Consider the following 14,601-nt stretch of genomic DNA (forward strand, 5'->3'; position numbering starts at 1 on the left):
AAGCAACTCTGCAGCATTATATACTATACTAGTATCGAGGCATTGCAACATATTCCATCTGATAGCCCTGGAGATCTAAGATAAGCCTGACCGCCCCACCCGATAAAGCTGAGTAAATCGTCAACATCTTGAACTTAACTAGTCATACCCACATTGAAAGCTTAACATGGCCGACTCTGCAGACACCGAGAAGCTCGCCCCGGAGGCACTAATCACCAAATTCCAAGTGAGCAAGCTCCTCAAACAAGGTCCGACCCATCCACCTCCTACCCCGCAGCCTCAATAAGCTAAAGAAATGCAGACCAAAATGGCCGACGAATCGCCCTCCTAGGCACAATCGACAATACGCAAGGCATCCTAATAGCCGAGCGCGCGGCATTCGAAACGGAATCCCTTGCCGTGCTACAAGCCTTCCACGCCGCAATCTCGCGAGTCAACAACCTAGGCGACAACGACATCTACCGCTGGTATCTTGCGTCATCAAACGCCAACAACACGGCCTCGACCACACCCGCGGAATCCGCGAACCCCCAGCAAGACCTCAAACTCAACCTCATCTGGCCATGCACCGCACAGCACATCAAGAAGTACTCGAACCAGTCTCTGCGCATGGTGACGGAGACGGCGGAGATATACCGCGCGCACGTGCGGCCGTTCATGCAGGCGAAGCGCGAGGAGGGGCGGCTGAACTGGGTGTTTAATATTCTTGAGGGCAGGACTGAGCAGGAGGATGTGGTGCTACGGGATGAGGGGCTCGGGCCTGATGATGGGTTTTTGATGTTGCCGGATTTGAATTGGGATCGGAAGAGTATCGGGTCGTTGCATTTGTTGGCTTTGGTGCAGAGGAGGGATATTTGGAGTTTGAGGGATTTGAAGAAGAGTTTTGTGCCTTGGTTGAAGTATTTGAGGGGGAGGGTGCTGGAGGCTACGGTTTCTATGTATCCTGGTTTGGAGGAGGATCAGATTAAGCTTTACGTTCATTGTGAGTTACGGTTGTATTTTGTTGCATTGGTGGTTTTTTGCTGACTTTGAATATTAGATCAACCGACTTACTACCATTTCCATATTCATGTTGTCAATGTTATGCTCGAAGCTGGTGCAACGCAGGCAACGGGTAAGGCGTTTGGGCTGGAGAACTTGATCTCGCAGCTTGAGACTTTGTCTGGAGATGGGGATGCTAGTCTGGCCGATGTTGATTTAACATACTTCCTGGGCGAGGCTAATGAGCTGTGGACGGATATCTTTGAGCCGTTGAAGCAGGGAAAGCAACCCCGTCAATATAAGGGAGTTGTTTGAGGCGTAACCAAAAGTTCCAATAGATGAAGGAACTCATTCTTCACGAGTCAATAGAATGACATTATACAGCCCGAACGGAACAATTCGATAACAAGATATTAGTATATATTATTTTAAGTCATGTTATACGTGGGTCACTTATACATGTTCCCTCACAGCTATCCTTTCAGAATCAATCCTCTCCGTTGAAGTCTGCGTAACCTCAAACGTGCGGTGAATGCCCAACCCAATATTCCGAGGCGAGGACCGATCCGAAGTCAGCCTCTCCTCGCTGCTAGTCGGGCTCGTGGAGTAAAGGTCATTAGGGTCCCTCTGGCTGTGGATAGTCGTAACAGTGACAGCAAGCTTATCCGGTCTCAAGCGATGACCGCTGTCATCCAGCGAGCCCAAAGGAAACGGACGGTTATCACCTCCACCCAATTGGCGCGAGGCAGACCGTGAGCGTCCGCCGGGGAACGCGGACGGGAACCCGGAGTTGTTGTTGTAATATGGATCTGAGTGGGAGCCCGTCCACATGCGGAGGAGGGGTCGGAGGGTTGCGAGACTGCCGGCTGTAATTCCGAGGCCGGCTTCGACATTGGACCAGATGGCGATTTGGTATGTTGCGTCTAGAGTGAGAGATTTGGTTAGTTTTCTTCGGGGCGTTGGCCTTGTTTTCGGGAGAGTCGGAACATACAGAGGAAATCGGGGTCGTAGAATCCGTCGACGAAGGGCATACGGACGATAACCGCCGATGAAGCACTATGGAGTCTCTTGTCAGTGATCTAGAACTAGTACGGAGACCCGAGTTGAAACATACATGCAAGCCATGCTTAAGATGGCCATGACGGCGATCTTGGTCTGGCGCTTCATTTGAAGATTGTGGACGAGGAAGATAGGCAACAAGCCGACGGTGAAATCACACAGGGCGGCAAATGAACTGTAAATGTAGGTCATGATGACAATGACCTTCATATCCATGCATTTGCCGTGAATACTAGGGTCGCGTGCCACTTGAAACCAGAAGTATGACAGCGGCCTACACTGGAGGAGCATGAGCAACATGAAAACCAGGCCTGCTAGGACGGTCAAGAGCATGACGGTATAGAGGATCCAGATGTGGAGGGGTTTGATAGTGATGCGCATGAGGAAGATGCAGACGGAGATCTTGCATCCAACCGAGGCGAAGCAGTAGGCAATCTCGCAGAGCCACCAGTACTTCTTTGCTAGGACACGGTTGTGGACAGTGAGGTGGTCAAGCATATAACCTGTGCCGTATATTGTGCCTCCAATCATAGTCCCGCAAAACATGGCGTAGAATAACTGGGGTAAAGCTTGTTAGATCTCTGATTCTGATACAACTCCACATAACAGTTTTGGAAAAAATCTCGAATTGGAGAAGAATATTGAACGTACCATTGCGCCTACCATAACCCCATCATCCCATCCAAACGCCTTTACGACCCAGCCACGCACATATATGCGCAGCGCCACCGTGATAGTGGCAATGGGCAGAAAGACCGCTGCCACGGTCTGGCATGCCATTTTTCTCTGCTGTTCGTCTGTCATCTTGAATGCCTGTCATACCGGAAGGATTTCAAAGTGGTGGAGAAGGATTCTTAATAAAAGAACACCCTCCTATGTCACGGGCCACGAGAAGCCACAAAATACAGGGGCGAGTAAAGCAGAACTAGAACGTTTAGCCCTTCTAGCCCTTAGCTTGTCAAAGATGCTTTTTTAGTCTCCACGGAAAAACAGCACTAAGCCCACCTCGTGGTGATCGACAACGCTCGTGGCTTTCTCCACGCGTATAAACTGAATGAAGAGCCGCTAGATTGCACCACCCCTGTCAGGTCATGCGAATGTACGGGTGTGAAATATCATGATCTTGGGACTTCCAAGCATGGCGTATAGGAGAAACATGGACTCGAAAAAACCCAATTTTTCTCCATTAGAAGTCCCACCGATGTTTCACTATTCTAGTGCTCGGGAAGATATCGGCAGGGGTGAACAAAAGCTACCATGTCGTTGGGTCGACGCTATGGAGCACCTGGTAATCTTATGTCCATAGCCTTGTAACCAGGCCCCATTTCCATTTTCCTGCGAGCCTCCGAAATTGGAATGGGTCCGACGGGAAATCAGATACCAATCCCATCATTACTGGTGGGACACTAGATGTATTCGGAAGGTCCGATAGTTTTGAGCAGGCAAAGTGGCGATCGTGATCATCAACCGAAACTAATGGCGTGTACTCCGTAGTAGTCCGTACTAAGTGTCTTGAATGACAAAGGTCTTTCTGGGTCCGGCGAGCACGGAGTATGCAGCCGCCCACTTAGTGCGCGCCTTTGTCAGAGCCGTCCACTTTTAGTCATCCACTTTGGGGACGGGGTTAAGTTCGGTGCCTCCTCGGTGATTAACTCCCTCCTTTTAAGGCTGTTGAGAAATGGGCGATCTGAATGCTTTCTGTTTGACAGGTCAGTGGAGAATTACCCAAATCAATTTAGCCGGTTGGATCTGTTATTAGAATCTATTGAGGATCTATTAAGGATCGGTGGCTATTAATATTGAGCGTTACTCTTAAAAGCGCCACATGTAAGCCGCAAACCAGGCAAACATACATTGCAGCCTGTTTCTTCAGGCTCTGAGATTATATCCTAATTTGGAAACTCCAGCCCGATGGAGAGAGTCGGATTTATATTCTCCTGTCAATTTGTCTGTCTAAACTTAATAAGAGACTAATACTGTTTCCAACGAACTTTCACTCAATTAGAGCCCAACTAAAGCCGATTAAAGCCAATAAAACCAATTATAAGTCTTCTCCGTAATTAATATCGAACATGCAGGAAAACGTGGAAACGCCCGAACCCCGCAATCCTTCTAACCCTCACCTTATCCCAAAGACATACTACTACAAACACACCTTCCTATCTACACACCACCACCAAAAACCACACATGGCACACGTCGATGTCCCCCCCACTCAAAAGGCCTTCGTGCCACTAGGTTCGACCCCAACCCCAACCCCCAAACCTCCAAATCCAAGGACCAAAACTAACCCCAGACCCAGAAAACAATCCGGAAGTGATGTCCCACCTAGTCCACCAACTGGGACTAGCCCCCGCATTAGGCTTCACAGACGTATTCTCGATCGACGAGCCGGAACTCCTAGCCTTTGTCCCACGGCCCTCCCAGGCCCTCCTCCTGGTCTTCCCCGTCTCCGCAACCTACGAAGCTTCACGTGAAGCCGAAGATGCCCCCAAAGCCACCTACACCGGCTCCGGCCCCGCAGAGCCGGTAATGTGGTTCAAGCAGACGATCCGCAACGCATGTGGGCTGATCGGCCTGCTGCACGCGGTCGCGAATGGCGAGGCGAGGAAACATGTCGTTGTCGGCTCGGACTTGGATACCCTGCTCCGAGAGGCGGAAGCGTTGGGGCCGGTGGAGCGCGCAGATCTGCTGTATGAGAGTAAGGCGTTGGAGAGTGCGCATGCGGATGCGGCGAAACTGGGTGATACCGCTGCGCCGTTGGCGGAGGATAATGTAGATCTGCATTTCGTTGCCTTTGTTAGGGGGCTGGACGGGACGCTTTGGGAATTGGACGGGAGGAGGAAGGGGCCGTTGGCTAGGGGGTTTTTGAAGGAGGGGGAGGATGCGCTTAGTGAGGCTGCGTTGGAGTTAGGGGTCAGGAGGTTTTTGAAAATGGAGGCGCAGGGTGGGAATCCGGATTTGAGGTTTAGTTTGGTTAGTTTGGGACCTTTGTTTGATTAGAGCATGGGTCGGTGAAGAGTTTGCTTTCGTGTTTCTGGATCTGGTATTCGGATAGATACTATGTCTTTCTCGGGCTGTGCCTTGAAGACAGTATGTTATTAGGTACATCTAATGATATGTGTCTGGAATTGCTGAAAGAAGAGTGAGGATATACTGAGGTATGCTAAATTCCCAGATATATTTGGTGTATCTGGTGTATTCAGGTATCCCACACACTTTTTCTCTCAATCAAAATGTCAGCCCAGTAGACTAACTACCTCTTCTCATGCTCCGTGATATCAACAGCAGAAGAAACCACAGAACTAGTCATAGCAGTAACATCTGTTTTCTCACCAGCTTCCTCGAGGATCAACTGATCATTTTGCGAAACATCATTGCCCTGTTTACCAATTGTCAAGAACGGCACCAAAACCAAAGACACCCCCGAAGCCGCAGCCGCAAACCAATAAACCGATAGATAAGGCTGAATAGCAGGCGAGGAGGCAGTCATGCGAAGGGCGACCGAGCTCTGCACGGAAGTAGCAATGCCAAGACCCAGGTTGCTACACAACTTGTTGACGGTGTTGAAGATGCCGCCGGCGATAGATTGCTCGGATGGTGGGAGGGTTGACATCACATACATCTAATTGAAGTCAATACCCCAAAGACGGAAAATACTGCAGATAGACAAGGAATCAAGGAGTAAGTAGAAAGGACATGCGGGGCTGAACGTACATTTGTGACGTTGAATTGGATGTCAGCACCAACAACAACAAGCACTAGCCCTGGAAAGATAAACGCCCAGTAGGTAGCATCTTGTTTCATGAGACTCAGGATAAGGAACGAAGCTGTATACGCCAGCGCTCCGATGCCGGTAAGTACTTTGTTGCTTACGCGGTGCAGAAGCAGACCGCAGACAACATTGACCAGCACGCCGCTGACAACCATTGGGAGTAGCTGGACGGTGATCTCAAGGGCAGACAGATGTTTCACGTTTTGAAGATATAGAGCGAGGTAGAAGCTGGTGGCAGAGAAGCCCATGAAGCCGAGACAGCAAGTTCCAATGAGCTGAACAGTTAGTCTCGATCTGCACATGAGAAAGTTGAACACATACAAGAGAGAAGTTACGATCTCGCCAGACCCAAAGAGGCATCAGAGGGTGTGGAGTAACGGACTGCCAATAAAGAAACGCCAGGAGAAGGAAAAAGCCCACAATAAACAGAGCAAGGACGTATCCAGTTTTCCAGCCATCGGGTGCATCTGCAGCCAAACTATAAAAACCGTCAGCGGGAAGTCCAAGAAGGTATCCGATTCCAATCCAGGAAAAACATACGAAAGCGAACTCGAAAAGAACGCAAATCCAACAACAACCAACGCCATCCCAAGAATATCAAACTGTTTCAAAGCCTGGACACTCAAAGGCGTCCTCGCAAACCCATCAGCCGGCACCGTCCACACAGTCAGGACGGTAAAGACACCATAAACAACCGCGAGCGCCCAGAACGAAGCGCGCCAGCTAGCTAAATGCGCCGCAACACCGGAGATGATCATGCCGCCAACAAAACCAAGCGGGTTGCCCGCGCTGAAGCAGGCAAAGGCAAGGTTCTTCCGCTTCGAGGGCTTCTCGTAAGTAGCGCCTAGAGCGCCGACCGCGGGTGGGACGACTGCGGCTGCGAATAAACCTAAAATCCCCGAGAAGACATCCATGTAGATGGCGTTTGTGGCGAAGCCGGCGATGAGCAGCGAGATGGTGAAACCGCCCATGCCGATGGTGAAGAGCATCTTGCGTCCGAACATGTCGGCTAGCTTCCCGAAGGTGAGTAGGAAGGCGCCGCTGGTGAGGCTGTGGTATTTGAGTGCATGATTAGTTGTGTGTTTGTGTGTTTTGCGATGTATGTAGTATATGGGGACGGGAAGAGATCGGATTCAGAAACCGGGGAAACCCCGTAGAAAAATGTGGGGAAAACGTACGAGGCACCGGCGTTGATCCAAGTGATTTCAGCGGAATTCATGTGCAAATCCTTGCCAATAGATGCTGTCACGCCCACGATACAGCCCTGGAAGAAGGACTGCTGGCCAATGGCCATTGTGGCAGTTAGGACGAAGAGAACCTCTTGAAATGTGCTGGTGAAGCACCTTGGACGATCCGAGCTGTTGTTGACCCCTGAACCATTTTCTTGGTCTTTAGCCATTTCTGAAAAATCATAGACAGAAGATTTGTATCTGGTAAATTCTGTCTATTCGATGAAGCTGAATTTGGTCGGCAGGTTTGGGGGTCACACAGGTCAATCTACGCGAGAGAGTGTGTTTCCCGCGTTTCTGAGAAGATATGTAGTGTGAGAGAAGTCTAGATACTATTTTATTATTGTAATTGAGTCCCTTGATGTGTAATTCTACTGTGTTTTTTTTATATTGTACTTTGTCAGCGCGGCAGGAGTTCCGCGCTGATCGGGAGGAAATCAATTCCCGTGGGAATAAGCATGTCCACGATGGTAGCCCTAGGATCAGACCGCCTCTATGTACATGTATGCATCACACATATACAACCTGAGCCAAGTATAATGACCCTCCAATAAGCGCCGAGTCAATTGTACCCCTTGTTGACAGCATTGGAAGTCTGGAAGTCGTAAATCAACGAAACAAATCTGGCTGACCAAAAACCTGATTTGCATATGCACATTCATGCATGTCTGTATTCTCTGTCTCCAAGTTCGACCCAGCACTCACGAGCATTGAACCGGAGGACCTCATTACCAGCAGCCCACCAACCAGCCGTCAAGTTGCGCGCAAACACCTCGAGGGCAGAATACTCCTGGCACCGACCAGCATCCGTGAAAAACACCTTCTCAAAAATCGATTTCAGGTTCGGTTTACGAGAATGCAAGTCCGGAACCGCAGCGATAACCCGTCTCGTGGTAATAGTCTCACTCATCCGCGTCAGATCATCTATTTGAGACAGGGGTGTTGCATTGTTGACCTTAGCGTTGACACTGACATTGACACTATGGTCACCCTTGCGGCCAATGACAAGAATCTCATACGGTTTTCGCCAGAGCCCCTCCAGTGCTGAGATCGGCTGTCCGTCCCACGTAGTCTTGACCCAGATCCATTCCTCGCAGATGCAAAAGCCCGCGCCGGTCAGGGCCTCGTACGCTGCTCGCCGCGCCTTTTCCGCGTTCGTGATCCATATAGCAGCTATAGACTGTTCGCTTTGGATCGGTTCGGTATGGGTTTCTTGGCGTAGCCCCTGCTTTGTGTTGGGGTCGTGTGAGTGCATACGGAGTATATCTCGTAATCCTTCAGTAAGCACATCCATCTCGGAATAGTGATGTGTTTGGTAGTGTCCACTGCGGCGCACGGATTTGTTTGGCCACGGCGGGTCCATGAGGATGAGATTGAACTTTTGGTGGTGGGGGGGGAGTCCCGGGATGGGATAATTATTCGATGTAGATGGGCGGTCGGTCTCCATTTGAAATAGAGGTAGTGTACAAAGCACAAAGCTCGATTTAGGTGGCACCATATATTCGCACGGAGGGGAATTCGCTTCATCGCGATGGCAACTTCCAACCCTGACGATTGCGGGCTCTGGTGATGGATTCTTGACAATCGCAAGATCTGACAAAGCCTCGAAGTCGTTCGGCGAGGTAGTTGATAGAATCATTGGTGGCTCATTTTGAGTCGAAACACCGTCATCCGCAGACTCCAAGCATATATAATCATTTCCCCGCCGCCGCTTCTGAGCCGGCGTTCTGCTATCATAATTTAGGGATTCCCTAGGCACAACTCGTGCCTCACACCACCGGCGATCATGGGGAAACCTAGCCTGGATAGTTTCGAGTGAATCCCTCACGAGTGGCAGTATCAGTTCCGAATGAAACCGCCTCTCAGATATAGGAATGGTGTTGAGGAGATTAGCGAGCGCAGCTGGCTTTTTGGGCTCGGTAGAGGAGAATGGCTCTTTTATAGGTGAGCATGAAAGTAGATTCAGTATGTTCTTATGCGTGCTCTTTTCTGCTCCTGAACTTGATGAGGTTGGTTGTTGTGATGTTGGCCTCCCCTCTTGCGCGAGCGCGATTGAATGCGGGATATCGATGAGGTATATGTTTTTATCTTGGAAGAGAATTGCAGTCTCCTCTTGTATAGTATTGCTCATACTGGTCATTTTCTTGCCATAATTGGTTGGTTGGTGATGGTGAAAATAAGCTGTGGATTGATTGCACCGGGTAGTTGTGGAGCTCAGCCTCATAAATTCAAGGGATTTTGACAAAGTGACTCCTTCAATTCGATTTATTTACATTCACTACGATATAGTCTTTTTTACATCTGCATCAATTCACTATGCTCCACTAGGCAGCCAAATCTCGATCTAAGACAACAGGCAGAAGAGAAGTCCTATCGTAAGATCAAAAGATACAAGGTCATTCAAAAACGCCGAAGATACAAAACTGGGCCTCCACCCAGAAGAGACACAAGACTTTTTCACCACCGATTCCCCATGCGTATCCAGTTCGTCTCCCGGGTCCGTTCTCCCCTGCCGGCGATCCAGCGTCCGATCAGGGTGAAGAGATAGGACGGTGAAATCACAACACGTAGCTGGATAAACCCGCTTGGTCTCCATGAGAAACTTCAAAAATGAGAAAAAAAGAAGAAAAGATGATCAAGAAAATTTATACATGTAGATGGTAAGGTAGATCGATTAGAAATCATACGAAGATGGGATCAACGCTGGACGCAAGCATGCACGTTAGTATCGGCGGATTATACGGTTTAGGGCCGATCCGAGAATGAACTCACCCGTCCACGTCGGCCTCCGCCTGACTGTCCCTGCACAGGCTGTGCCTGGGGGTAGTATTGCGGAGGGTATTGATACATCTGGGCAGGATTGACAACAGGGCTGAACTGTTGGTAGTTGTTCTGGAGCATCGGACTCATCTGGCCCGGTCCGGGGAGGGGAGAAGCCTGTTGCGACTGTAGAGATCGCAGGTTATCCATAGTCGAACCAGCTGGGTAGCCGTAGTTGGCACCCGGCATGGCAGGATAGCCCGTGGGAACACCGCGAGCCTGTGCGGCGAGGAAGGCTTGGTATTGCAGCTGTTGCTGGCTCAGAGGTTCCTGGCTGTATCCACCTATACTGGCAAGACCGTTCATGTGGTTTCCGAGCCCGTTGGAATATGGATCAAGGGGCGGGGGGTTGGATTGATCGGCGGAGATAGGGCGGTTGTCGGGGTTCTGGCCAAACGTGTTGGGAGTAAACTGCCCATTGTACTGTTGTCGGTCAATGGACGGCTGGGCTGGATAGCCTGTGCTTCCGTGGCGAGAGGATTGACGGTGTTGCGATTTCTCCGGTGTGGAGTGCTCACGTCCATGATGATGCTCCCGACCGCTACCTCGTGAGGACAGGCCCACTTCATCCATCAGACGCTTATAGCCTTGGCTTGGGGAAGCTTTGAGCTTTGTGAGGACCTTGGACACGTTTTTCACAACCTCAGTCCGCATAGACTCGTCAAAGAATGGGGTGGTCAAGACCTTGAAGATCAGAGTCGCACCAGATGTCTGGTCGCTCAGGATCTTCTCCAAAACTTCATCGCCGGGACTGAAGAAGAGCGCCTTCAGAACAATGTCTCGAGCATCCGGCTCGTTGCGCTGGTTGATCACCTTGAGAACGGTCAGGTAGGCAACCTTGTGGGTGCAGAGGTGAACAAGGTGAGGCACAAGTCTCGGGGCCAACACCGTTCGGCGGCGAGGGAATGTGCACGTATCAAGGAACCAAGTGAGCAAAAGAGCTCCGTTTGCATTAGTAGCCAACTGCACGCTGTGGAGAGCGATAGCAGATGCAAGCATCCGCTGCTGATCCTTGGTGGCATGGTGGCTTTCGAGACAAGCCCGCATCGCTCGGGCGCCGAAACGTCCCTGGGCGATTTCCCACATTCGGCTGAGCATGGACTCGAAGATGAAGCTATTGAAGGGGCTGGCAAATCGCAGGCAGCACTGCAAGACATAGTTTCCATACTGATCCAAGAAAAGAGGAACAGTATAAGGGCGGAGAGCATCAACAATTAACTGCATCTGTCCAGGAGTCTTCGCGACATCGATGATCTTCTGCGCAGCCCAAGTTCCATTCTTGTGAACACCGATTTCAGACAGATGGGGTGCAATGTGAGACAGCATCTGCTCCTTGGTGGATTCAGAGCAGAACTCGAACAGTTTCTGAACCACGGTGTTGCCCAAATAATCGGACGCTAGCTCTGCAACCTCAGGAAGCATGGCCTCAGCAGTCTCCTCAATTTCTTGGATCGAGCATGCACCATTGTCAATGCGCTTGCGGATGTCACGGAGACGAGGGGCGTCAAACATCCGGGACTGGCTCGTTTCCTGGACCGAGGGGATTTCATCCTCGAAAGCCTTGAACGCGATGGAAGTCTGGATGCTTGCCGTGATATTCTTCAGATCGTCCTCACTGGCGCCGAATTCTTGCACAATTTGCACCATCTCAGGCAACAGATCAGCCAGAGCGGGAATCTGAGGGATAACATTAGTATCCGCGCGATCCGGCCCATCTGCCGCTGCAGTATTTGACCTGAAGTTCGGGTCAGGAGTGGGAGATGACTGGGTGCCGTTTGCACCAGGAGTACCGGTGGCCGATGCACCAGGAACCTTGGCGTAACCAATTCTAACGGGGCCTGCGCCTGGGAAAATTTCCTTCCCATTGAGCAGCGATTTGGCTTGCACGGCGCTGTCAAGGCGGTCGAAGTTGACAAACCCGCAGTTCTTATGAGTGAGAACACGGGTAGACTCGATCTTTCCATACATACCAAAGATGGCCTCCAGAGACGTGACAGTGGTGGACACGGGAATGCTACCAATCCAAAGTGCCCGCGTAGGCCCATCCTGGTTGTTCTCATCAGCCATCTCGCCAGCCGGTCGGCCACCCATGGCGGGAATACCGTTACCGCTGAGATGCATCAGCTGAACTGCCTCGGATAATTCGTCATATTCACCGTTCTCGGGAATCTGCAGATCAGCAGCACTGAAACTGTTGTCGAGGCGGGAAGGTGTAGCAAGGTAGTTGCGGATGGATGATCGCTGGGGAGGTGCCTCCAAAATGCCAGCAGTTCGTGCCCGGGGTCGGCTGACGGAGGCATGGCTGGCAAAAGCTTGGACCGCGAGATTATGCTGGTGGATCTGGGCCTGTGTGGCGGCAAGTTGCGCGGCGGTCGCGGCGGCGGTCGGCGTCATAGTACCCGAGGGAAGTTGGGAGTAGCGGTTCTCGTATTCAAGATCCTCGTCATCGGCGTACTTTTCCTTGGCATTGACAGAGTATGATCGGAATCGATTATTGCTCTTCATCATCGCCAACTCAGCCAAGAGTGGCGGCAGCGCAGAAGCTTGCTGCTGCTGCTGTTGCATCAAAGCTTCCATAGAGGGACGTCCATAAGACGCCATTCCGTGTTGCGGGGTCTCAGCGAGCCCCAGATAATCCAAAGTCTTCACATCTGTATCCGCGAGTCCATCCCTCGAGAAAGACGAGTGGCTAGGCGAAGTCGGCCCTTCCGAAGATCGAATACTAGTTAAAGTTGTAGCTCTCTCCCGACCCGTCGACCAGTTGGTTGAAAACAGTGATGGGCCGAAGGGACCGCCACCTCCCAAGAAGTTGCTTTTTTGCGGCATCGAGCCAGCTCGAAGGCGAGATAGCGATACCGGGTTGGGCACACCAGTCGAACTCGCGATAGAACTCGTATCTATCCCGGAAACGCCGGGAGGTCTAAACGGACTAGTTGAGGGTGTCGGTCGTGAAGTCTGTGGCATGTAAGACTGCTGAAAATCCATCTCATTCAGTGTGCCCATCGGAGGAAAACGAGATGGAACCGTTCCAGCGCGAGCTCGGCGACCAGGGCTGTCCATGGCGCCATTGCTGGTAGGAATCAAATCTGGAAAACTATCTTGACTCGGCGATTCGGGAATATTCTCGCGAAGCGGGGTTGAATGGCCGCTGGTAGGGGGTCCCCAAATACTAGGAGAAAGGCCTTCTTGAGCTTGAATTTCACGAGCTCTGCTTGAACAGTCAAAGTGTCAGCCAATTGTCGCGGTGTCTGTTATATCCCACATGAAGTAAAGAAGCAAACCTACCGCTTCGAGTACAGACGTGATGCCAAATCATGAGAAGGGGAGCCAGCCCCGGGCCTCAAACTTCCAATGGACCCCGAAGAAGGCCCGAAGGACATTCTTGAGTTCCCAGACCCGGCCACATCACTAGGAGAGCTGCGCCCCGTCGAGGTACCCGACATGGGTTGGGTGGTTGGGATGTAATTGAAATTCATCTGACCGTCGGCCGCGAAACCGGCAAATTATGGATTATCACTTTATACCTTCAGCAAGGCAGGGCCCGAATCCCTTCCAAATATGACCTCCGCGCGAATGCCAAAATACAGCAAGGTCGGAAGTTAAATGTAGCTTCGTTCAATAGTGTGGGATAGGAGTCATGGGATAAGGATAGATTGAAGGATCGAGGGCACACTGGAAACAGTCGAAATTAGATGGTGTTCGAAATATGTGTGTTGCTATTGGGGGTCGCAAAGTGGGAGGGGTCGAAAAGCAATTCCAAAAAGTCGAGAGGAATCGTTGGGATGTTTGCGTACCGAGACTGATGCTTTCCAAATCCAAGCACCACGATGCAGTGTCGAGGGTCTTTGATGATAATCTCACCGTTTGTTCGGGTTGTATGACAATCTGCGGGTGTCCCAAAGCAATCGAGTCGAGCTAAGAAAAAAGAGAAAAGTCCTTTTCTGTCGTCAAAGGCTCAAAAACACGGCGAAGTTCACAAAGATGGTCTGGCACAAAGTGCGTCAAGTGAGAAATAAAGATGGAAAGGATGATCCGGGTCCAAAGGGATCGAGGTGGCTGGAAATTGAGTTAGTGTTGCGCTCCAAAAGTGTCATCAACACTAACCGAAAGTCGAATTCACCCTAAGAATGCAGAAAGCAAAAGAAGAAAAAAGGAGAAGTGAGGAAGAAGTCAAAGGGAGGATGAGAAGGGGAGAGGAAAGGAAGGAGAAGAGATGTTGGGGAGCTGGCCGGATGCCCGAGGAAGATGGCTGTGGTTGGTGGAGGGCCCTCCTTCAGCTTCACCCACAATTCGATTGATGATTCGGATGAATTTGGTTGAAAATACGAAATCTGATTGAATGGAATGGAATTGGATTGATTTAGTCTATGACACTCTAGGTGGTTTGATTTTCTATCTAGTATTGGTACATCCAAGGTGCATTAGTACTAGACAGGCATCTATAAAGTACTTACTTCCTGCACGTCTGTACATTCAACGTCGAAATAACCAAACGGGAACAAAAATATAAGGAATCGGCAATTCCTCCAAGCGTCTGGCAATGGCACGGTCCATGACATTAATTTAGAAGACTCCATTCTGGCTGAACATGGTGAGATATCAACAAATCTAAAAAGGTATACGTTTAGTACAAATACAAGGCCCTTACAACCCCATGCCCTCCAAATGTCCAATTCAAGGTTTTCTTTCGGAAGAAAAGGGCTCATGGCATAAGCAAGAAAAAGCAGACAGGAGTGG

The 14,601-nt window shown here is 50.5% G+C and overlaps 6 protein-coding genes across 6 annotated transcripts; 2 read left to right on the forward strand and 4 right to left on the reverse strand.

The window, feature by feature from the left end:
• Window positions 1–166: 166 nt before the first annotated feature.
• N7518_009222 (putative mRNA decapping hydrolase) lies at window positions 167–1,296 on the forward strand (the record flags this gene model as incomplete). Its single annotated transcript, XM_057190149.1, has 3 exons — window positions 167–248; window positions 302–982; window positions 1,040–1,296. 3 exons carry the CDS (start codon window positions 167–169, stop codon window positions 1,294–1,296), a joined length of 1,020 nt encoding a protein of 339 aa, XP_057037805.1.
• Window positions 1,297–1,434: 138 nt separating this feature from the next.
• Window positions 1,435–2,844, reverse strand: N7518_009223 (putative integral membrane protein; the record flags this gene model as incomplete). Its single annotated transcript, XM_057190150.1, has 4 exons — window positions 1,435–1,904; window positions 1,973–2,037; window positions 2,096–2,598; window positions 2,692–2,844. 4 exons carry the CDS (start codon window positions 2,842–2,844, stop codon window positions 1,435–1,437), a joined length of 1,191 nt encoding a protein of 396 aa, XP_057037806.1.
• A 1,385-nt stretch (window positions 2,845–4,229) lies between these two features.
• Window positions 4,230–5,043, forward strand: N7518_009224 (ubiquitin carboxyl-terminal hydrolase; the record flags this gene model as incomplete). The annotated part of the gene is made up of 2 exons (XM_057190151.1): window positions 4,230–4,278; window positions 4,343–5,043. The coding sequence occupies 2 exons, from the start codon at window positions 4,230–4,232 to the stop codon at window positions 5,041–5,043; spliced, it is 750 nt and encodes a 249-aa protein (XP_057037807.1).
• A 253-nt stretch (window positions 5,044–5,296) lies between these two features.
• Window positions 5,297–7,214, reverse strand: N7518_009225 (uncharacterized protein; the record flags this gene model as incomplete). Its single annotated transcript, XM_057190152.1, has 5 exons — window positions 5,297–5,665; window positions 5,758–6,090; window positions 6,137–6,293; window positions 6,356–6,865; window positions 6,994–7,214. 5 exons carry the CDS (start codon window positions 7,212–7,214, stop codon window positions 5,297–5,299), a joined length of 1,590 nt encoding a protein of 529 aa, XP_057037808.1.
• Window positions 7,215–7,702: 488 nt separating this feature from the next.
• On the reverse strand, window positions 7,703–9,184 carry N7518_009226 (MT-A70 family; the record flags this gene model as incomplete). The annotated part of the gene is made up of 1 exon (XM_057190153.1): window positions 7,703–9,184. The coding sequence occupies one exon, from the start codon at window positions 9,182–9,184 to the stop codon at window positions 7,703–7,705; it is 1,482 nt and encodes a 493-aa protein (XP_057037809.1).
• A 605-nt stretch (window positions 9,185–9,789) lies between these two features.
• On the reverse strand, window positions 9,790–13,307 carry N7518_009227 (putative RNA binding protein Jsn1; the record flags this gene model as incomplete). Its single annotated transcript, XM_057190154.1, has 2 exons — window positions 9,790–13,072; window positions 13,150–13,307. The coding sequence occupies 2 exons, from the start codon at window positions 13,305–13,307 to the stop codon at window positions 9,790–9,792; spliced, it is 3,441 nt and encodes a 1,146-aa protein (XP_057037810.1).
• Window positions 13,308–14,601: the final 1,294 nt, after the last annotated feature.

The sequence above is a fragment of the Penicillium psychrosexuale genome (genome assembly GCF_028828465.1).
Source record: "Penicillium psychrosexuale strain IBT 29551 chromosome Unknown utg000005l, whole genome shotgun sequence".
Classification (NCBI taxonomy): domain Eukaryota; kingdom Fungi; phylum Ascomycota; class Eurotiomycetes; order Eurotiales; family Aspergillaceae; genus Penicillium; species Penicillium psychrosexuale.